This window comes from Chelmon rostratus, chromosome 16 (genome assembly GCF_017976325.1).
Source record: "Chelmon rostratus isolate fCheRos1 chromosome 16, fCheRos1.pri, whole genome shotgun sequence".
Classification (NCBI taxonomy): domain Eukaryota; kingdom Metazoa; phylum Chordata; class Actinopteri; order Chaetodontiformes; family Chaetodontidae; genus Chelmon; species Chelmon rostratus.
This window is the reverse complement of record NC_055673.1, coordinates 198,507-222,500: the sequence shown is the minus strand read 5'-3', so window position 1 is coordinate 222,500 and position 23,994 is coordinate 198,507. Positions and strand designations below refer to the sequence as shown.

At 45.4% G+C, this 23,994-nt stretch overlaps 1 protein-coding gene across 15 annotated transcripts in view; it reads left to right on the top strand.

Moving 5' to 3' along the window:
- rims2b (regulating synaptic membrane exocytosis 2b) overlaps nt 1–23,994 on the top strand; it is a 52,096-nt gene that overhangs the window by 5,190 nt on the left and 22,912 nt on the right. For 10 of the 15 annotated variants that reach the window (XM_041955298.1, XM_041955297.1, XM_041955301.1 and 7 more), the window contains exons 6-20: nt 1–191; nt 880–1,037; nt 3,002–3,182; nt 3,346–3,583; nt 3,654–3,932; nt 11,890–11,954; nt 13,109–13,228; nt 13,826–13,925; nt 14,576–14,699; nt 16,082–16,128; nt 16,380–16,603; nt 17,431–17,561; nt 17,788–17,959; nt 18,628–18,787; nt 19,074–19,097. The exon at nt 1–191 is cut by the window's left edge and continues 20 nt beyond it. In XM_041955298.1, coding sequence (XP_041811232.1) covers nt 1–191; nt 880–1,037; nt 3,002–3,182; nt 3,346–3,583; nt 3,654–3,932; nt 11,890–11,954; nt 13,109–13,228; nt 13,826–13,925; nt 14,576–14,699; nt 16,082–16,128; nt 16,380–16,603; nt 17,431–17,561; nt 17,788–17,959; nt 18,628–18,787; nt 19,074–19,097 — 2,214 coding nt within the window. Of the gene's footprint in view, nt 192–879; nt 1,038–2,233; nt 2,278–3,001; nt 3,183–3,345; nt 3,584–3,653; nt 3,933–11,889; nt 11,955–13,108; nt 13,229–13,825; nt 13,926–14,575; nt 14,700–16,081; nt 16,129–16,379; nt 16,604–17,430; nt 17,562–17,787; nt 17,960–18,627; nt 18,788–19,073; nt 19,098–23,994 lie in introns of those variants that run through there. The other 5 variants (XM_041955290.1, XM_041955293.1, XM_041955292.1 and 2 more) reach the window with 5 other exon arrangements.

The following is a 23,994-nucleotide window of genomic DNA, read 5'->3' as shown; positions in this document are numbered from 1 at the left end:
AGCTCTATAAGGACCAGGTGAAGAAATTGGGGGAGGAGCCTCAGGTGGCTCAGACAGTGAGGGCGGAGTCTCCCATCTGTGGCGTCTGTCGCAAGACGAAGTTTGCGGACGGCTGCGGCCACGCCTGCTGCTACTGTCAGAGCCGCTTCTGTGCCCGCTGTGGTGGGCGTGTTCCTCTGAGAGCCAATAAGGTGAGTGTGTTAGGGGTCGTGTCCCTCCGTGAGCTAATAAGGTGACTTTAATTCTGAAGGCTGAATTTTTTCGCTCTAAAAACAAATGTCAGAAACATGAGCAACATACTGACATGCACACCTAGCGAGGAGACGCCCACTCTGGAACCAGATGAGTATTGGCTGTTCTCATTAGGTAGCTCAGAGGGGGTGGGGGTGGGGGGGGGGGGCAGCTTGTTACAGCAGCTCCACGATTTTTCTTTGTTTTAGTGTTTTCTTGTGTTTTTTCGCTCGATCGTGCCTCCCCACAGCCGTACCACTGGTGACACTAGTGATTTGCCTTTTACTATTTTCTGGACCTTCAAAAACAACATCGGCAACTCTCCCCACCTTCACCCAGTATGTCAAATGCCTCCCCAGAGACACTAAAACACTGGACTTACTGTATGCAAACACCAAGGATGCTCTCAAGAGGGTTTTTAGATCTGGGGACAGAACTGAGCTGAGGAGGGAGATCAGGAGAGCAACAGGAGAGCCTGCAGGGGAACAGAGAGGTTTGGGGGGGCCTAAAAACCATCTCAGGCTGCAGCAGTGACAGCGGCGGGGGCCCAGAGTCTGGAGACCGGGAAAGGGCAAATGAGCTGAACCTGTTTTTCACATTTTGAATAAATCCACGCAGTAATCACCGTGTCTGTCTGTTTATTTCCAGGTGATGTGGGTTTGTAATGTCTGCAGGAGGAAGCAGGAGATTCTCACTCAGTCGGGGGAGTTTTACTCTGTTCACCACAACTCACACGGGGTTCCATACCCACCGATGCAGGGGCCACCGGGGGCCACAAGGCCTCTGAGCAACGGAGCCGGTGAACGGTCAGTAGAACCAAGTCCAACCCGGAGAGAAATAAAGTTCGTCACTCTTGTTTTTTCCCCGAGATTTCAGCCACATCCCAGCCTTCACCAGCAGGTGGAGCCGTTCAGTTGTCATCAGCAAGGAGTAATGTATCACTGCCTCAGAAACAAATACTACAAAAACAAATTCAAAGTTTTCATATAATTTACTTCAGTGAAAGTAACAATACCACGCTGTAAAAATACTTTGTCTTAGTTTATCGTTCAACTCAATTCTTCATTCAAAATGTTAGCTCAGTAGAACTGCAGAAGTACTATCAACACCATGTACTTAAAGTATCAAAAGAAAAAGTCCTCAGTCTGCAGAATGGCTCCTGTCAGTCACCTCACTGCTGAGATTCAGGATATTTTCTCTTAGTTATTATCATTGTTATTATGATGGTTTTATGGTTCTCATCAAGTATCATCAAATACTGTAAATATAATATAATTGGTAATATTGGATATAATCAGGGACATGTTGTTATTATTAGTACATGTTTCACTGTGCGAGGCCTTCATCACCAGCTTCGTCTTCTAAAGGAGACATGAAGCATTCTGGATTCACACACTTTGGGCCAACTGTGTGCTTTAAATGGAGAATTCAACATAAAACTCTTCATTTAACTTCATCCTCTGGTCAAATGTCCCCCCCTCATTTATAATCCTGTGATAGTCCATGTCACGGGTTCAGGTCCAGCCAGGAACCTCGTGTCCTGGATGTATCTGCTGGATCTCACACCGTTAATTAGCTCATGTTCATTTGGTTTGTTGTAAATTACCGTTGGTGTGAAGCCCCCCCCCCCCCAGCCTACGTCCTGCTGTAATCATTTTAACAGATTAATAACCCTGCAGCTCAGAGAGGATTACTGCAGGATGCTAACACACACAGGCTAAGACAGGCTAACACACAGGCTAACAGCACACAGGCTAACACACAGGCTAACACACAGGCTAACAGCACATAGGCTAATAACATGTGCTAACCCCTGTTAACACTCAAGTGGTAACACAGGCTTACAACACAAATAGGCTAACAGCACATGCTAACCCCTGCTAACACATAAATGCTAACACAGGCTCAGCACAGGGGTGAAGATGGGAGGGGAGGGGCTTCCATCATGATCCAGATTCCAGGTATAAATCTGCAGAGTGTGTGTGTGTGTGTGTGTGTGTCGAGTATGTCGTTGATGTGAAGCTTCAAACAACCGACGGGCAAACTGTAAGAAACTCTTCATATTTCTGTTTGTTTCAGAACTTTTACTGATATTTAATATTTTCTGTTTGTTGTGGTTCATTCAGCTGCTTCGTGTCCGGCTGGTAACTGAGTACATTTACTCAAGTATTTCTGTTTGTTTCTACTTTAACTACATTCATTTTACAGCTGCAGTTACTTTTCAGATTCAGATTATTGAAACCAAATGTGATCAAGGAATAAGTGATGGTGGAATAAATAACTGGAATTATAGATTAATGTGTGTAAAGTCATAAACTCATCTTCATTAAAGTGCTGGATTGGTGATGGTGATTATTAGCAGCTGCTGCTAAAGCTCCAGAAACAAAACAGTTGGGATTGAATTAACTTTAATGTTTAGGTTTTATGTTTCTACTGAAGTCAACTGTTTATATGAAAGTTCTGATCATATTAAGGACTTAATGGTTTTGAAACAGCAGAACAAACTCTGTTATTTCCTTAATCAGTCATTAGATCCAGTTCAGACTAGATGAGGAGCACCAGACCCGTGTTTAAGAATATCGAGTTTTAAAATCTTTATTATCTACTTCATGTTGTGCTAGATGATGACCTCCTGCTAGTAGATCTGAAGAAGAACCTCAAAGTCTGGAGAGTTCTTGAGGGTCAGGTTCCGTGTAGAACCAGGTTCAGGAACAGTTCTGAAGCAGACTCCTCCCTCCACTCTGATTGGCCTCTTCTGTGTTGCTGACAGGAAGCCGAGCCCCTCTGGGTTGTATTACAATGGTGGGGGGGGCAGGATGCCTCGCTCGCCCTCCGATCACGGTCCGGACCGCCATGTGCACTCGCCACGTGGCTGCCATGGTAACAGGGAGGAGGAGCTGCAGGGCTGGAGGAAACCAATCAGAGACGGACGAGGTCGCTGGCACTCACAGGTGAGTCTGAGTCCATCACCTGGAAAGTTCCATCCAGTGTGTGTGCGTGTGCGTGCGTATGTGCATGTGTGTGTGACTCCATGATGTTCCCTCTAGCGCCACCCTCGGGATAACTTTACATTGATAATGATGATGCTGGTCTTCCTCTCCTCCCCTGGTTCAGGACCACCCTCTGGACCAGGTTCAGGACGAGCGGGAGCGATGGCGGCGGCAGCAGGAGGACGAGTTTCAGGCTCGTTACCGTAGCGACCCGAACCTGGCTCGTTACCCGGTGAAGCCGCAGCCGAGCGAGGAGGCCATGAGAATGTTGGCTCAGGTCGGCAGGGTCCGCCACCAACGCCGCCACAGCGATGTCTCCCTGGCATCCGCCGAGCCCGACCACCTGACCCTGAGAAACACAGGTAGGAATACAGCTTACCTGTTGGTGCTCTGCTCAGGGACACTCAGTCTGACTCGCTGTTTCCTTCTCAGCTTCCCGTCAGACTCGGCTGCACGGATTGTTTGGATCCGGAGGTCAGAGGTCGTTGTCTGTGGACCGGGTAGCCAATCACATGAGCCCCACGTCTCCTCGCCGCAGCCCGTTACCTCAGCAACACCTGGACCCGAACTCCGCCCTCAAGAGGAAGCCGGCCTATGAGATCGGAGCACAGAGGGCGCGGACAATAGCAAATATGCACGTGATTGGCAGCTTCAGCAGCTCGGAGGAGGAGCTAGTGACATCTGAGTACACCAGCTGTGACGAGCCCGACAGTAAGTGGCTACGTGCTAATTGCTAGCTGCATGAGGAAAGGGGAAGTTAACAATAACGTGGCTCATGTCAAAGCGCCACTACAGCCTCGCCTTAAGATCTAAAAACATTTAAGAATTCAAAAGTCAAAAGTGGATTTTCACTGTTTTCCTAATGAAAAACATTCAGCAGAGATGGAAGGAACCAGAATGTCCAGCGTTGGTCTCATGACTTCACAGCAGACTCGTCCTCCTGGTGGAAGCTCAATATTATCGTTCAATCAAACTGGGACGCTTTTCATGAAATGTGTTTGTTGGTGTTCATGTTCTGCTCTTGGCAACAGCAGCAAAAATTCATTAGAAGACGTCAAGAACTTAATGTGCCGACAAAATAAAAGCAGGACCAGAATCATAGAATAACATTTAATTTGTCAGAATATTCTGACAGAGTTTGGATATTTTTCTGTCCCTCAGTGACAGAACATGAGTTGATGCTGCTGACTTCACGTTGGATTCAATCTGAAAAGTTCTGAGAGTTTTTTTTTGAGAGGAAGAGGAGGGTGAGACAGAGACAGAGAGAGAGACACTGAGTCTGTGTTCTCTCTCTCTCTGACAGTAATTAGCTCAGCGTGATAATCTTCTTACAGATAAACTCTGTGTTCACCTCCACCCCGAGAACGTTTACCCTGCACTTCCTCTAACGGACACCAGAGGGGTCCCACTGGAACACTCTGAGAACACCTCTGAGGGTGAAAGAAGTTCTCTTCTGTTGGGCTCTGCTTCCACAGGGCTCCTCAGTTCTTCTATCACGTTCTTTCATGGTTCATGTTTCATGTTCTGGATGGTTCCAATACTAATTTGAGGGTTCCTTTTCTCTTCCCAAGGCTTCTGTCACTCTTCAGTCAGGTTCTTATTTTTGTTCCACACAGTGTTCCACATCTGCTCTCTGTGGTTCGTATTTGTTATACAAGGCTTCTCTGTTCTCCAGGGTTCTGCTTCAGTTCTGTGGGTGTCTTCTGCTGTTCTATTGGGCTCCATCACAGTTCCAGATGGTTCAGCTCATTTTCTTTGTGGTTCTGTTGGTCTTTGTGGTTGTTATGCTGCCCTGCAGGGTTCTGCTACAGTTCAGTAAGGTGCTGTTTCTGTTCTATGTATGACGCAGCAAAGCGGCCCCGCAGCATAACGGATCCTCCACCGTGCTGGACTGTTGGTGTTCTTTTCTTTGAATGCTTCATTGCGGCGCCTGTAAACATGCTGCTTGTAAGAGTTGGCAAAAAGTTCTACTTTTGTCTTGTCTGTCCACAACATGTTCTCCCAGAAGGACTATGGCTGGTCCAGGTTCTCTTTTGCAAATCGGGTCTTCCTTGGCCTCCGCCCAAATAGCCCTGCTGTGCTGAGTGTGCACCTGATGGTGCTTCTTGAAACAGTTAGCCCAGACTGTTCCAGGTGGGCCTGCAGCTCTGCAGATGTTACCTGAGGTGATCCTGCCACCAATCGCAACAACCTCCAACAACTTCTCTCATTGATGCCCAGGGAGGTTCTTGACAGTTCAAATATTTCTTCATAACATTACGCACTGAGGACACGGGGATGCCGAGCTCTTTGGAAATGGTTTTATATCCTTTGGAGCTCTTATGTTTGGAAACAACAGCATTTCTTGTTTCCTCAGACAGCTCTTCAAAAAACAGATCTCATCATTCATTGGACATTTCATGTCACATGTCACATGTCACCTGTGAAGACTCGTCATGTCACAGACGAGTCTTCACAGGTGATTTCCATTTGTAATCCACCATTAATGAGTCAAATTAGGTTCGGTTTTAGGACAAACAGCAAAGGGTGCCACTACTAGAGATACAGCAAGATTTACCTTTTTATTTTTTCACTCTACTTGTTAACTTTATTTATTTTGTTGATACTTCCTCTTCCTTCCTCGTCTACTTTCCTCTTTCATATTAAACACGAGCTATCTGTAAAAACCATCTGCATCACTACATCACTTCTGTTTAACATTAAGTACTTAAACTTCATGGGTGCCAATGCTAACAGGCGGCGCTGTATAGGGTTCTATGTTCTGCATGGAAGATACATACACACACATACAAACACACACACATACATACATACACGTACAAACACACACACACACACACACACACACACACACCAGCTCTCCCTGCCTTCCTCGTCCTTCCTCGTCCTTCCTCTTCCTCGGTTGCTGGCAGACGAAGGTTTGGCTGGTTGTTAATGAGTCTGAGTCTGTGAAATGACATCATCATCAACCAGGTGAACTGACAAGCTTTTACTAAACCACAACATGAGCAGGTGCACGTTAACAGGAAGGACGGAACACCGGAGAACGTCTCGCTGTGGTTCTCTGCAGAACGTTGTGATTGACAGTAGCTGGAGGGTAAAACGCATCGTTCTCTCAATAAGGATAAAAAACCTGAATTAAAAGGCTTAAATGTGTCGGCAGGTAAACGCTGCTGGCCGTTCGGGTACCTGGACGGCCGTTTGTGGAAAACACTGCAGGCAGAAGGAGGTAACGAGCCAATCAAACAAAGGAGAAACATAGAACATAAATATCTGTTGGTCCATGTTGATATCGTGGCAGGACGTGAATAAATGTAATCACAAAACACTGTCTAGTCCAGTTATGCAGGGTTCCTTTGCTTCTCCATCATTCTCATCATTCATGTTCTCTATGGGTCTTCTAATGCTGCACAGGATTCAGCTTCTGCACAACCTTTTTGTCACGAGGTCTTCTCCTGTTCTTTGGGGTTCCTCTGGTCAGGGTTCTGCCAGTGTTCTATAGAGGTGTTTTTATGGTATTCATCTGGGTTCTGCAGGTGTTCTTCAGAGTGCAGCTACAGCTCTTTTGTTTTATTCTTGAGGGTTCTGTCACTGTTCTTTAATGTTCTATGATGCTCTGGTAGTGGGTACAGCTTCTGTTGTGTGGGGTTCTTCGCTGTGCTGCAGGGTTTCCTGTCCGCTGGCTCATTCTGCTGCTCTGTGTTCATGCATTTCCTGCAGTAAACGTTACCGACTTGCTGCAGGTCATCTCTCAGGAAATCAGGTGTCATGCTGTTGAGTTAATCTGCTGGCTCCGTGTAATTGGGCCAGAAGTCACCTGATCAAAGATTTTGACCTCTGATTGGCTCAGTGTTTCTTGACTCCTCCTCCCAGGTCTGGAGGTGACAGAGCAGCTCAGGGACTCTACCGCTGCTGTTCTGAAGACACCCGGATAGAAACAAGGACCAGGAGAACATTTAAGAGACCCTCAGACATGACCGGCCTGGGCCTGGAGAACCTTGGAGAGCCCATCTGATAATCACATGAATATTAGAACAGAACACCACCTCCTGACTGCTCTCATGCTGCCAGGCCCCAAGTCTCAAGTGGATTAAAAGTGGAGAGTGTGGATTACCCAGCCTGCCTCAGTAGTCACTGTGGAGACACAAGAATAGAACCAGAATCTGCAGGAGGAAGTGCAACTGTTGACCAACAAGACACCAACATGACAGCAGAGAGGTTGGTGAACATCTGCTGGTTCCTCCAGCCATCAGGAGTTCTGGTGATTTCCCAGTAAACTGCTGGATTTCGTAGTGATCTGATGGATTTTGTTGGCTCTGATCTGGTAGTGAGGCAGGAGGAGCGGGGCGGGATCAAGTCTACAATGTTGCCAAGGACTCATCATCCATTAGCATCCAGATAACTGTTTTACCAACCAGATCACTTTTAGACCTCTAAACTAACTGTGTATCAAGCCACAGCATAGGCTAACAAGAAGCTAGCAACAGGTTAATTGCAGACTAGCAACAGGCTAACGGCAGGCTAACAACTGGCTAATAACCGGCCAACAACAGGCTAAAAACTGAGCAACAACAGGCGACTCTATCAGCTAAGTTTGCAGGAAGAAGGAAGCTATCTTTGTACGAGCAGTGAAATGAGACACGAGAAAGATGGACTCAGTGTTTAGACTCAGTTAATCTCATTACAGACAGGCATGACCTGCTCTGCAGCCTGCAGGCAGAGCTCAGGGCACACAGCAACCATCGACACACTGAGGAGGAGTGGAGAGGAGCTGCAGGTTCACCTCCTCCTCTTCACCCTCCTGCTTTTCTTCATCCTCCTCTTCCTCTACTAAAGCCTCCTCCTCTTTTCTGCTCCTTTGTCGTCATGGCGTTCAGACAAACCTGTGAGTACAGCAGTGTGTGTGTGTGTGTGTGTGTGTGTGTGTGTGTGATTTAAAGCTGCTTGTGGAGTTGTGTTCAAAGACGGATTACAGATATGTTCAAACACTGTGTGGTGTAAGGTTCAGCAGTCCCCCATTGGTTTAGAAACTTCCAAAGGTCCAGACCCCCTGCTGAAGGTCCAGACCCCCTCCTGAAGGTCCAAACCCCTGCTGAAGGTCCAGACCCCTAATGGTTTAGAAACCTCAGAAAGGTCCTGACCCCTCCTGAAGGTTCAGACCCTCTCCTGGATGTCCAAACTTCCTCTTGATGATTAGAAGCCTCCTGAAGTTTGACAAGCCATCAGACCCCCTCCTCAAAGTTTAGAACCTTTCTGAAGGTGTAGAATCTACCTGGAGGTTCAGACCCCCTGCTGATGGTTTTGAAGCTCCCCAAAGTTTACAAACCCCTCCTGAAGGTTCAGACCCCTAATGGTTTAGAAACTTCCTAAAGGTCCAGACCCCCTGCTGAAGCTTGAGTCCCCCTCTTGAATTCTTAGAAGCTTCTTGAAGGTTGAGAACCCATTAAGGTTCAGACCCCACCCCCCAAAGGTTTAGAACCTTCTTGAAGGTCGAGAACCCGACCTGAAGTTTCAGACCCCCTCGTGAAGGCCTTGAAGGTTTACACCCCCTGCTGAAGGTTCAAAGTCCCTCCTGAAGGTTTGAACCCCCATCTGATGGTGTAGAAGCCTCCTGAATTTTGAAAACCCATCCTGAAGGCTCAGACTCAGTCCTGAAGCTCGAGTGCCCCTCTTGCAGGTCTAGAAGCTTCTTGAAGGTTGAGAACTCTGAAGCTTGCTGTTATGTTCTGATGTTGATAGTGAACGATATTCAGGGGGGGGTGCACATAACTTTTTTGATCAGGTACTCGGGTGAGTATGAGATGGTGTTTGATACTCACCCCGTACATCGCAGTCTTCCTCACTGCTTCACTGGGTCAAATGTGTTGGACGAAACGCCGAGTCGATGAGTGTGTGTGTTGTTTCTGATGACAGTTGCTGCTTCCTCTGTTCAGTTTTATGGTGGTTGGTTTTTATACATGTTGCATTACCACCATCTGCTGGATTATGACAGCCTCACAGTGTAAACTGTTTACGGTGTCAACCCAAAGTGATCCCATTCACAACATCATCCATTCTATAACCCATTTCAAAGTTACTGCCCGGTGCACAAAGTCGAGTTTTGAAACAGCTGACAACCCTGACGAAATCCAGAGACTTTGTAGTTATTTTTAACAGTGCAGAGGTATTTGGCGTTTTGTCTACTAGGAGACTTGTTGTGTCGGCATTGACATAAAGTCATTTTTGATTCTTTTTGGCAGATCTTCAGGCTTCTCTTCATGGGGCCACACGCCGCTCCGACCTCTTTCTATGTTTAAAGGATAACTTTTGTTTTTTACAACCTGGACCTTATTTGTAGCATTAAATACAACCATTTACTCACCCAGACAACTTTGGTGGCATTTGGAGTCGTTTTGAAGAAATTAGCCCCAGAGGAGCGGCACGTATATCCGTATAATGCGAGTACTCGGGGCATCCATGCGCAGCCTCTATATAACGCATAATCTGCAGAAACTCGTTCATATTCCAATATTTAGTTATGATATGCTGGTGCTATTCCCCTCTGAGCCCGTGGTGGCATGTTATCAACATCCGGCGTCTCTAGACAACCACCTCTGACGTGGATGGTGTCTGTGTGTGTTTCTCATGTTTTTTCCGTCACTTTTTCGGTCGATCTTGCGTACCTAAACATGTACAACTGATGAGACTAGTGCTTTGCTTTTTACTCTTTTCTGGACTTTTAAAAACAACTTCGGGTGACCCATTCAGCCATGGCTCCATTGTTTACACTCAGGACCAGCTGTCAGCGATGTGTAACACCAGTGGAAAGACTGCAGATCCCTGCAGAGATACGGAGACGGAGAAGGGGATGCAGAGCTGGAGTTAAGTGCCGGGACAAGCGACGACAGTATAAACGAGCCATACCGTCTCTTATTATGGGGAATGTAAGATCTCTCACTAATAAGATGGAAGAGCTAACGGCGCTAACCATGTGCTTAACATTAAGTGCTTCACAGAGACGTGGCTAAACGAGCTCATGCTGGACACGCCTGTTGCTTTGAACGGATTTCATCTGCTGAGAGCGGACAGGCGAGCAACAGAGAGCAGTAAGAGGAAGGGTGGGGGCATAGCGACAGTTTACACCCCCACCGGGAATGGGCAAATGAGCTCAGCAGACGACAGCGTAGAGGATAACAGAGGCTTCCACAGAGTCGGAAAAAGTCCAGAGCAGGGGTCTGCACACCTCAGTCTCCTCAGGAGGGGGAGGCGACTCTGGCCCCTATGGTACAGGGCGTCAGTGTTGTGGGACCAGTCCAGGTTATTGTTGAGGTGAACACCCAGGTACCTGAAACTGTCCACTGTCTCAATGTCCTCCCCCTGGATGTTCACTGGTGAGTGTGGTGCTGTCCTCCTTCTGAAGTCAACCCCCATCTCCTTCATCTTACTGGTGTTAAAGTACAGGTGGTTGTGCTCACACCAGTCCACAAAGTCCATGATGACTGACCGGTGCTCCAGCTCTGACACATAGCCCACGGTGGGGGGGTCATCAGAGAACGTCTGAAGATGGCAGCCGTCTGTGTTGTAGGTGAAGTCTGAGGTGTAGATGGTGAAGAGGAAAGGTGAGAGGACGGTGCCCTGGGGTGCTCCGTGCTGCAGACCACCACCTCTGACTCACAGCTGCACATTTGCACGTACTGTGGACGGTCAGTGAGGTGGTCGATGGTCCAGGCAGCCAGATGTCTATCCACCCCCGCGTCCTCCAGCTTTTATATATATATATCAGAGAGATGTTGATTGGCTTGGCCTGATATATCCATTGAGGAGGGGGCCCCTTGTATCAGAGCCGGTGATTGGCTTTATGTCTGTCAGCAACTATCTTTACTTGCTATGTGAAAATTGAAATGTCATATAAATTAAACTCAATTAAATAATGTAGCCTAAGTGTCCCTCTGTGAAGCGGTATTTAAGTCACGGGTAAAATGAAAAGGAAATTTTCTATTTGAAGATTAAAATTAAAAACTCATATTTAATTGTCTCGTGAAGCTTCACTTTGCCTGGAGGATTTAGCAGGAGCCTTTGTATTGGCAAACAGATGACGCAGGTACAGGTGAGTTGGTGAACAGGGTTTGGGTTTGTGGACATCACAGCTGTTTTCTTTATTGGGCCTGATTTCACACCCTGTGAAATTAAAAAGATGTAGATATTCTCAGATGAAGGGTGTGTGTAACATGATGTATGTGTAGCTGTAGCATTTGAATTAAATCACACTGTTCTCATACTTGGCAAAGTTCTTGGTTTGTGCCGCTGCTGCTTGGCCTCTGCACAGCTGTTTACTGGGGAGTGCTGGGATTTAGAGCCGGGAGGAATGCTGATTGGTTGCATTGATGCAGCCACACATCAGCTCAAGACGGGTCAGGTCCTTCAGCCCCACCTTAAAGGAAAGAAAGTGCAACAAAATACTGCTCTGTTTGCTTTGAATGAAATGATGTGTGGACCATGTTGGAAAGAAACAGTGACAGCAGACGGGGGAGAGGGGTAACACATGCAACAGATGTCACCACTCGAACCATGAAATCAAATGAAGGGATTCGTTGATTAGTTTAAGTTAATTAGGTTTGAGTTTGAAACGGTTTTAATGAATGTTTGACCTCTGACTTCTTCTCTTTCCTTCTGGGTGTCTGGTTGCTAGGAGACATGGACAGCCAATGGTGGGATCATGGTTCTTGGCACGGTGAATCTACGCCCATGTCTATGGTAGGACTAAGCCCCACCTCTCCATGAATCCATCCCTCTAACCCTGCCCCCACCTGTCTACTCAGGTGAGAGTAGAAGGGAAATCAGAATGAGGAGACAAGTTTTTTACTCACAATGTGTTGGTCAGAGGAGAAAGCTGATTGGCTGAAATGGCAGGTGAAGAATTCAGACTTCAGCAACAACTTGCTGAATGAAGAGCAGGGAGAGAACATTTCACTGAGAGGAATGAGGTTCTACCTAGTTCTGTTCTGCTCCTTGGAATGATGATGTCACAGATCATAGGCCCAATAAAGAGCTAGAGCTACATGTCACCTGATCACTGGGCCAATCAGCTTGTTTTTCCTGTGTAGTTCTTGAACATTTCAGGTTCTCATTCCATTCTTGTTCTTGCTCCTCTTTTGTTCCCATGCCACTTGATCCCGTTCCAAGGGGATCGTGGAATACTGAGGCGTCAGGTCCTCCACATCAAGGTTACACCTTTGTTACCTGTGATGATGTCTGAACTGTTAGAAAGGCAGAACCTGAAGTGGGACACTTAATGTGAACAGAGAGCAGCATCATCTTAGTCCAAACAGCAGAACTTGGACATTATATGACCCTGTAGTTTTTTTTTTATGATAAAATGAAATGTGTAAAAATTGTATGAATGACAAGTTAGATTGTTAGAGTTAGAAGTGTGCTCTTACACTGACCATTTCAGATATAATCAGTGTGAACAGGTGAAGCACTGAAAGGCTTTGAAGTGTCTGGAAGAGGTGAAGACGTGTTAGCCCTGTAGGCAGTTCAATATTTCTGTAAACACTGACAACAATCGGCAGAAGAGTAAGAGGTGAAAGCAGCTGAAGTGATAAACTGTACGATAGAGTAGAATAGAAATGTCAAGCAGTAAAAACATCTGCTGAGGAATCAAAATGAACTGACGTGTTAGTTGACATGTAGTGGGTGTAAGCAGATAGCAGTGTAAGTGAGGAAGTGTCTGAACCTTGAAAGCAGTTCAAGTGTCAGTCAAACTTTAAGCACTGAAAGCAGTTGAAGTGTGAGAGATTGAAGCAGGTTTGTTTTGAGTAAATCTGCTTATTGGACTTGACTCTTGTTGTTTGTTATTGTTGCTGTTGCTAAGCGACCACATGTGTTTTTGCCACTTCACTCATCAGCAACCAGTCACATGGCAATCATCCAAGGATGGAGAACGTCTGATTGGTCGAATTCTGCTGAATAAGAGGATGAAAGATGGTACGGTTCCTGCAGATACAGGAGCACTGCTGGGACTCAAGGTGATGAACTCTTCTTCTTCTTGACCTTCTTCTTTGTCTTCCTGTTCTTCTATTTCAGGGGTGGGGAACAATTTTCAGTTTTTATAACGCAGTAACCTCTGTGTCGTCTGGAACTGCTTTCTTTAGTGAAGCGTTTGATGTCAGATGGAAGTGATGATGATGGTTTTCCAGGTTTGGGTCAGTCACTCTTGAGTCAGTTTCAGCACCAGCTCGTTGCTTTGCAGCTCAGCGGCTTCATGTTGAAGGTTGACAGAAACATCAGCTGCTTCCACATTTAACAGCAAATATGTTGAATTCCTTTTGTTGACTCTTCATGTCCTGAAACCTCTCAGCAAACGCCTGAAGGGGTTTTCACTGAGCAGCAGATTCAGATGTCTGAGCAGCTTTTGGAATAGTGGGAACATGCACAGTGTTTCCTCTTTCCAGTTGAACTTGCCACAGCTTGGCCGACCCGATCAAACGGTCTCAGCTGTATATGGCCCAGAGGCCAGATGTTCCCCACTTCTGTTCTATTTCCTCCTCCTCTCTTCCTGTTTGTGCAGCTCTATCCTCAGTCTGTGTGGTTTTATGCCTTGCTCATGGCCAGTTTGTTCTCAGGTGGTCGGGGGCAAGATGACGGAGTCCGGTCGCCTCTGTGCATTCATAACAAAGGTGAAGAGAGGAAGCCTGGCTGACACTGTGGGACACCTGAGACCAGGTAAACATAGTGTGTACCTTTTTTATGACCGATATAGCATTTGTATACCGATATCATTCTAGAGCAAAGACTGATTGAAGCGCTGAAACTTTATACTTGTTATACTTATAACATATGAAAGTCTGACGCCTTCCTCGTTTAACTCCAACCACGTGATCTGCACTCAGCCGTCATATTAAATCCTCAAACTGCTTTCAAAGAACCAAATTAGCTGAAGGAGAATAAACAAGAATATTTTAGTTAAACCACATTTGAAGAACAGGGCCCAGGCAAACACACACCCAGGTACAGTCATTAGCTTGTTAGCTATCAAGATACAACAAGTGAATTCAAAATACTTTAGAGTTACTGGATGATGGATTCATTTTCTATTTGATGAAGCAAGGCTAGTGTTTTGGCCCTACTTTCAGCGTTTGTACAAAGCTTGGCTAACAGTTTCCCTGTGCTTCCAGCGTTTGGCTCAAGCTAAACTAACATTTTGCCCGTTTCAGGTCTTTGTACTAAGTTAGGCCAGTAGTTCCTCCTGCTTCCAGTCTTTGTGCTAAGCTAACCCATACCCCTGAGAGTTAAAAGTATATACTAAACTGGACTGTTTGATGTCCCCGTTTGACTGCAGATGTTCTCACAGATACACTCTACACTTTTCTCAGGTGATCAGGTTCTGGAGTGGAACGGTCGGGTTCTTCAGGGAGCCACATTTAATGAAGTTTACAACATCATCCTGGAGTCCAAGCCGGAACCACAGGTGGAGCTGGTGGTATCCCGACCAGTTGGGTAGGTTGTGACATCACATTTAAGACGGCAGATTTAACCTAAGATGACTTCTCAGATAGTTTGTTGCAGGAAACTGTTTGGAAAAGGCACTTTCAAAAAATACTGATGAACCATCTGTCCATCACTGTCTATCATGGGCTAACGATATAGTAGGAGAGCAAAACTAAGAGTAAAAATATCTGTTCCATGGAGAAAACCTTCAAAGCCATTTTTTGCTCTTCTTTCAATGGCCCTAACCCACCACCAGCAGCCAACCACATATGTCCAAATACTGTTTACTGACTACAGTGCACCATCCAATGCAATCATCCCTATCACACTGGTCTCCGAGGACCTGGGCCTTAGCCAACCTTCTGCACCTGGACTTCCTGACTGACTGTTAGTCAGTCGGTCTGAATGGGTCATTCCTCCAGTCTAACACTGAGCATCGGTACTCCTCAGGGCTGCTTTCTAAGCCCCTGCTGTACTCCCTTTACACCTACGACTGGGCTCTGGCACCTCAAATATCGTGATTGAATATGTGAATGATACCACAATGATCTGGTTGGTCTCAGATAACAGCCGGTCAGAAAGGAGGTCTGGTGCCTGGCAAGGTGGTGCTCAGACAGCATCTTATCTCTTCATACTAGTAAGACCAAAGAGCTCATCATTGTCTTCAGGAATGGTGGCAATGGTTCCTCATCTGTGTTTTCTGCCAAAACCTTTTCACTCTCCTGTCCTCCGGATGGCGGTGTTGGCATGTCACGGCTGTCGCTGCCAGATTGAGCAACAGTTTTTACCTCAGAGCAATAAACCTCCCAGACCAGTCTGCATAGACACCAGAGATTTAGGCCTATGAGATTATACTCTCAAATGTATGTATGCGTATGTCAACACTGTGGCAGAAACGTGTCAGTGATGCATCAATAATGCATCAGTTATGCATCAGCAATGCACCGTTATATCTCAGTAAAGTGTCAATAATGTGTCAGTGATGTGTCAGCAATGCATTCATTATGTGTCAGTAATGAATCAGTGATACATCAGTAATGCCTCAATAATGTGTCAGTAATATGTCAATGGTGGATCAGTTAAGTGCAAGCAATGCGTCTGTTATGTGTCAGTAGTGCGTCAGTAATGCTTCAGTAATGTGGCAGCATGTTAAGCTGCCTGCTACCTTGCCTGCACTGTATTGTGTTTGCATTAATTGCACATTGCATGCTGTGACCACACCAACACGATGGACACAACACCTTATTTCCTTCATGTAGGTCAATAAAGAACAATTTAAAAAGAAGCAATAACTCCACATGTAGGCATAAAGATCCTGCATGACAGAGAACCCGAAGTTCTGTTCTGTTAGAACATTCTGCTCATTGTTGTTTGTGACTTTTGTTCCTCAGAGATGTTTCCAGAATGGCAGACAGCACCCACGTCCAGCTGGATTCCAGTGAGTTTGTTACACAACAGAATAATCACAGACTATTCACAGCTGGTTGTCCCATAACCCCTCCATGCGTAGCAGACAATAGAAAACTGTCTTTGCCCCTTCTTACAGTGCATTAAACAGTACCGACCATCCACGCCGACAGTGTGAATACGCCGTGTCGTAGAATACAAAATGTAAAAACAAAGGAGGAATTGAATGGGCCAGTTTCCAGTTTCTCACACTAAAGCACGTCTCCTCTATGACATGTTCAGGTTCCAGTTCCTTTGACTCTCAGAAGGTCGGCCCGTCCATCTCTGTCACGTCTCCCCTGAGCCCCAGCATTCTGTCCGGACAGCTGTCTGTAAGTTTACCCAGCATGCACCGCACTGCCACGCCGCACACCCCGCAGCCAATCAGCTCTCTGTTAACAGCCGTTTCCATGGTGATGTGTGTGTTTCAGACTGTAAACAGGCGTCCTCTGGTTCCCAGAATTCAGGTAACTGTAGATGTAGAGAGGAGGTCTGTCTGTTCCACCGATCTTTGTTCCCACTGTCTGTAGTTTTAGCTGGTAGTAAAGTTAAAGCCCCACAAACCAACTGGTTACCAGGTAACCAGTGGTAAAACATCCAGTTACCAGGTAACCAGTGATGTAGCTAGGCTACAGCTGTCAGATAGATGTATTGCAGTAGAAATATAAAGTAGAAGCCTGTTTTTCTGCATGGTTCTGTTGCTGTTCAATATGGTTCCACTACTCAGTTGGGTTCCCTGTGTGTTCTCTGTAGTTCTTCTGTTCTGTAGGGCCTCTGTTGTTGTCAGGGTTTTCTGCTTCAGTTCTGTCGGTGTCTTGTGGTGTTCCTTCAATCTCAGTCACTGTTCCAAATGATTGAGCTTCTGTTAACGAGTCTGCTAGTGAAGTGGAGGATTTAGCTTCTGTTCTATTATACAAAACTGTTCTTCTATGGGGTTCTTCTGCTGGTTTTTCGGGTTGTTCTGCTGTTGTTGAGGGTTCTGTCACTTGTGGGGTTTCTCTGGTTTCTTATAGCGTTGTTTCTGTGTTGTTGAGGGCTCTGCTGATGTTCTACAGTGTGAAGCTACAGCTCTTTATGGTTTTTCTGTTCCTCAGAGCGCAGTCACTGTTACACGGGGCTCTACCTTGTTGTGTTATGCTTTGGTACTGGGTACTGCTTGTTGTCTGTGGGTTTTTTCAGTGTCTTCAAGTCTTCAGTTTTCCACAGGATTCTTCAGTTCCCCAGGGTTCCTCTACAGCTCTCCTCCAGCTGTCCTTGATGCTGCTGTCCTGATTTTAAACCATTTTTTCTACAGGTGAAGCTGTGGTACGACAAAGTCGGTCATCAGCTGATCGTCACTGTTCTTGGAGCCAAAGAACTTCCTGTCCGAGAAGATGGCCGACCGAGGAACCCCTATGTAAAGATCTACTTTCTGCCAGACAGAAGGTAAATTGTCACCTGATGTCAGGTGACAATTAGACCGTGTGTTGGTTTAGGTATACGTGATATGTCTAAAGATTTTGTCCTCAGTGGCCCAGTTTTCTCTGGTTCCTTGTCTGTGTTTTATGATCAATGAGGTTTTGCTGTAGAATCTGCAGAACCTCTGGTCTGGTTCTGTGTAACCAGAAGTGGGTCCTGCTCTTTGATTATCTGCTGTCTCCTCTCCTCACAGCGATAAGAGTAAGCGGAGAACAAAGACGGTGAAGAAATCAGTGGAACCTCGATGGAACCAGACCTTCATGTACTCTCCAGTCCATCGGCGAGAGTTCAGAGAACGGATGTTAGAGCTGACGGTCTGGGATCAGGCCCGAGTACGAGAGGAGGAGAGCCAGTTCCTAGGAGAGGTCAGAACACATGGAGAACACATGGAGGACACACACACAGAACACAGACAACCACAGAGACAAACACAGTGTGTTTATTCCTCTCCAGTTTAACGTCTCTGTATTCATTACAGCTGTTGTTCTGTGCTGCACTGAGGAGAACCTCTAGTTAACGACAACATGAATAAACACACGTGCTGACGTGATGATGGTTAAAGACGACCTGCTGCCTGATTTCACTGAAAAAATCTCTCCGTTCCTCTGTCTGTCCCTCTGTCTGTCCATCTGTCTCTCCCTCTGTCCGTCCCTCTGTCTGTCCGTCTCTCTGTCTGTCTCTCTGTCTGTCCCTCTGTCCGTCTGTCTGTCTGTCTCTCTGTCCGTCCCTCTGTCTGTCTGTCCATCTTTCTGTCTGTCTGTCTGTCTGTCTGTCTGTCCGTCCCTCTGTCCGTCCCTCTGTCTGTCTGACACTCTGTCTGTCTGTCTGTCCCTCTGTCTGTCCCTTTGTCCGTCCCTCTGTCCGCCCCTCTGTCTGTCTGTCCGTCCCTCTGTCTGTCCCTCTGTCTGTCCCTCTGTCTGTCTGTCTGTCCGTCCCTCTGTCTGTCCCTCTGCCGTCCCTCTGTCCGTCCCTCTGTCTGTCCCTCTGCCGTCCCTCTGTCTGTCCCTCTGTCCGTCCCTCTGTCTGTCTGTAGGTTCTCATAGAGTTGGACTCAGCTCTGTTGGATGATCAGCCTCACTGGTACAAACTGCAGCTTCATGATGTTTCCTCTGTGCCACTGCCCAACGCCTCCCCCTACCTGCAGAGGAGAGGACTGCAGCCTGAGGACACACTGAGCAGCAGGAGGCTGCAGAGTGAGACACACACTGATAACACACACTGTAACAATACACACTGACAATACACACAGTGACTGTACACACTGACAATACACACTATAACAATACACACTGATAATACACACAGTAATAATACACATTGATGATACATGCAGTAACAATACACACTGATAATACACAATGACAATACACACTGATAATACACACACACACTTGCAATCTTTGTCTGTCTTCAGTTTTTCATTTACTCATTGGTCTGTTGTGGATTTTGTTTCACTTTTTTCCCATGATGCTTTGCCAGACAAAGGTCCGTACTATAACGCAGGTAATCACTGTAATTGTGTGTGTGTGAACCTTTGTTGCTAATGTTAATTCCTATGGCTCTGGTATGATTAAGAATCATACATGTAAAACAGGAGGGTCTAGGAGGCTTGTACAGTTCTCCAATAATGTTCCACATATACGTGAAATGGCACTGGATACCCTAGAGAGGTTCTCAGGGGTCCATAATAGAGTTTTAGAGGTTCTAGAGTGGATTCTAGATAGTCTTGTGGAAATTCTGAGCTGATAATGTTCCAACCAGCCAACAGGCCAGAGACAAGGAACACAAACACCTGAGGGGGGCCCTCAAAACCTGTGGTTACCCCAGCTGGTCCTTTGTGAAAAGTTCAGCTGCTTCCAGAAAGAACAGGGTGACAGAGGAAGAAAAGAGGGAAAGACGACATAACATCGTCATTCCATATGTGTCTGGTGTATCGGAGAAGCTCAGGCGAATCTTTAACAAACACAACATCCCGGTACATTTCAAACCTGGGAACACTCTCAGACAAAGGCTGGTGCACCCCAAAGACCGGACACCTCACACTCAGAAGAACAATCTGGTGTATGCAGTCCAGTGCAGTGAGGAATGCACAGACTTGTATATTGGGGAAACCAAACAGCCACTGAGCAGACGCATGGCACAACACAGAAGGGCAAACTCTTCAGGGCTGGACTCAGCTGTTTACCTGCATCTCAAGGAGGAAGCACACTTCTTTGAGGATAAAAATGTGCATATTCTGGACAGAGAAGACAGATGGTTTGAAAGAGGAGTACGAGAAGCCATCTATGTCAAGGTTGAAAAACCATCTCTGAACAGAGGGGGAGGTCTGAGACACCACCTATCTCCCACATACAATGCTGTCCTTTCATCTCTCCCTAAGAGATTCAAAGATTTAGCCTCTGAGGATAAACAACAAAGCCATTCACACATGGCTCCAGGAGCCCCCCAATGACAACAATGGGACACTAACGAGGCAAACGACTGTCGTTGACACCCAAGGGTTGCACCCCACCCCGCCTTAGTGGGGGGATCGTTTGCCTTACAATAGAGTGATACCATTCTTGGTTTTGGGGGTTGGCCTCACTCAGATAGATAGATAGATAGATAGATAGATAGATATACTTTATTTATCCCAAGCTGGGAAATTGCAGTGCAGCAGCAGCATTACACACAGTGAAATAAGTGAAAATAAGACTATAAAGAACAAAATATACAAAATAAAATATTAAAATAGCGAGCAGTAAAAAGATTATGTACATAACAATAATAATAAAATAGCCAAATAGTAAATAGTCGTAAAAAGTATTGCACAAAAAAGAATATCAAATGCAAATGAATATCAAAATAAGAATATCAAAAGCAAATGGCAGTGAAAATAAAGTGTACCGTGACTGTAAGAACAAACTATATATAATAAAATATCGAAATAACAAGCAGTAAAAAATTATATACATAATAATAAAATATCAATATCAGGGGATAAATACTTGAACCTAACACTAGAGCTGTCCTGTCTAGTCTGGTTGCACATGAACTGATGAAGCCTGCTCGGATGAGAGGTGAAATGTCTTCCAAGACAAACTGACGAGGTCCAGCTGAGAACGACTGAATGCCCTGAAGCTTACAATGACCTGATGAATGAGAATATTCACAGGCCTGTAGGTCTTTAATGTTTAAGAGTCCTTGTGAATTCTCGAAAAGGGTGTCTTATGGGTTCCCAGGGTGTATTTGGAGTTTTACAAGTCCCTCTAAAATTCTGTTGAGGGTTCTGCTAATGCTTGATGGTGTTTGTTGAGTTTCAGAGGACTAGTGCTACTCAGTTGTTTTCAGTGTTCTCCCATGTGATTTGGATTTCTGGATCCCATAAGGGTGGTTCTTGATGTGATTTCCAGAAATCCTTGCAATGCTTTTGTTGGTCCTCTCAGGGTTCCTAAGGGGGGTCTTAGTGGTTCTTGATGGGGGTTCCAGGATATCCTGTGGGCACTCTATTTGTCCTTCTTGCCATGTCAGTGGACCAGATGTCTCAGAGTCCTCAATAATCCTCAAGAATATTTCATCAGGGGTTTTCAGATGTCAGTTTGTTGAGGGATTACACAGGTCTTTTCCAGCTGTCCTTGACAGGTTCCTTTAGGTACTTTATAGGGACACATAGATTTATATTTCCTTAAGGCTGTCCCATGAGTCCTTCATGAGACCTCAAGGGGACCCCAAGGGCTATTGATAGAGTTTCACAGGTTGAAACATCAAGAATTGCCTATGGTTCCTGAAGGGGGGCTCTAGTTGTCGACCAGACTGTCCTGTCTTCCTCATCAATCACTTAGATGGTGTCCGTGGTCTTAAGTTCTGGGAATCCCTGCAGAGGTTTTGAAAGTGCTTGGTGCCATTTCAGCAATCTTTAAGCGGCTCCAGGAGTTCTTTGAAGGTTGTAGAAGTGGTTTCAGTCGCCTTCAGGTGTTTCTAATGATCTCAGAAAGGTTTAGTTCAGTTTTAGTCGAGTGAAAAACTACGAAGCTGTGCTTTGATGTTCATGTGTTGTTTCTTCCTGTTTCTGTGTTTGTCAGATTAGTCGACCTTCGTGTAGAAGATTAAAGTGAGCTGCTTACAGGCTTAAGCATCCTGTCTGTCTCTCGCTCTGTCTCTCTCTCTCTATATATATGTATGTATATGTGTATATATATATATATATATATATATATATATATATATATTAGGGGTGCAACAATACACAAAATTGACGGTTCGGTTCGGTTCGATACGTTTTTGCCACGGTTCGATACTTTTCGATACATAAAAAAGAGAAATTTCCTTGCCTTTTTTTTACTTGTTTATTGAGAAATTAACATATCTGGTGCAGCTCTGACAAATGTTCTGCTGTGCATACTAAGAAACGTATAAAACTAAAACACCATATAAAATATAAGAATGATAAAAAAAAATGTATCTGATGGAGAAACACCCATCTTCTGTAGTGCATTCTTAGCAGCAGTGTATATAATACAAATAAATTGGTCCTTACAAAAGAAAAGCTATTTTATACCCATCCTCTGGGGTATATTCTCAGCAGCATATTAAACAATAACAGTTCCTTATAAAATAAATATTTCTCTGGTGGAGCTACATCTCACCTATCTTCTGGAGTGCTACTAGTAAACTTGGCTGCATATAAAACATGAACAACTTAAATAAAAGGACCTCTTAAAAACAAATCAGTTTTACTCAATTTTCATGTTTTCTTTAGGAAAATTAGGATGTCCACATTTTCTGCTGACAGTATAGATCTGCTTGCTGTGACAATGTCACCTGCTGTGGAAAACACCCTCTCACTGGGGACAGAGGTTCCAGGTACAGCCAAGTAACGCTGTGCCAAAATGGCAAGGTGAGGGTATGAGCTGTGATGTTTCTTCCACCATCTCAGTGGGTTACCATCTGTGGGAATGCAGTCTGCTAACTTGTACAAGTTAATCTCCTCTTCTGCCACTTCGTCTGCAGACCTGGTCCTTGGCTCTTGGGCCATGAACCTTTCTCCAAACAACTCCTTCATGGCTGACTTCTTCTCTGGTGGAGATGCTGATGATGAATCTGATGATTCTGCTGGTTGAGTCTCTGTGGAGGTGGTTGCTTCTGTGGTGGCGGTGGCTTGGTCCTGAGGAAACAAACAAAAATGTTTGTTAATGTTAAAATTTGCTATTAATATATATCCTTTATTTAAATAAAAAACAAATATATAATATTTAATTTAAATAATATTTACAATTCATACGCTAGAAAAATAAAATTTCTTAATAATAAAAGATTTATTCTTACTTGTTGAATGATCACCACAATCTCTGTGGTGAGTGCTCCATAGACTCTCTGGTGAGTGGCATCATCCAAGTGTCGCATGGACTTGAATCGTGGATCCAAAGCGGTGCACTTGTGTAGGTAATCCTGAAGGGCAGGATCTATGTATCTCTGCTCTAGGTCATTCCTGATGGCTTTTTTGACATCTCTCACTGCTGGGCTGTCATCATCTGACTGTGCCATAGAGTTTAGAATGCTCATTTTCAGTGGCAAGATCATGGATGCTGTTGGAGATGATGCTTCGCACATCATGATTGTCACAGTTTTCAGGGTTTTCATGACTTTGATGAGATTTTCAGCCAGTTTCAGATCGTCCTGAGATAGACACTGAATGTTCTTCATACTCTTCTTGACAGTGCTGTCTGTCATTGCAGAATACACTGCAGACTGCTGTTCGAGGTATCGTTCCATCATATCATGGGAGGAGTTCCACCTGGTTGGAACATCTTGGATGAGTTTGTTTTCACAAAGCTGCAACAACTGCTGCTTTCTTTTCAACACGCTGTTTCCTGTTGTGCTTCTGTGAAAGAAGGTGACAATTTTTCTCATCTTTGCTAGGAGATGGGAAACCTGCTGCACTGTCATTCCTTTCTGAGCAGCTAGATTAATTGTATGCGCAAAGCATCCAATCTGTGGCCCCAGCCCAGCAGCTGTGACAGCATTAACTATATTCCTGGCATTGTCAGTAGTCACAGGTATAGTTACATTTGGCCGCACTAACTTCCAATCTTCCACAGCTTCTGTCAGACCTTTGGCTAAATCATCAGTAGTGTGACTGTCGAGGAGGCGTGTCTGAAGCACGTTGCTTTTCATCTCCCAGTCCACAGTAATATAATGTGCAGTAACAGTCAGGTAGCTCTGTGTAGCTCTTGATGTCCAGCCATCTGAGGTCAGAGCAACAGCGGGTGCTGCGGACACTGCTGTCTCTAATTGGGCTTTGGTCTTGTTGTACAAAGCAGGGACTGCAGTATCGGTGAAATAGGTTCGTGAAGGAATCTTGTAACGGGGCTCAAGTGTCCGCAGCATTTCCTGAAACCCGGCGTTATCCACAACAGAAAAG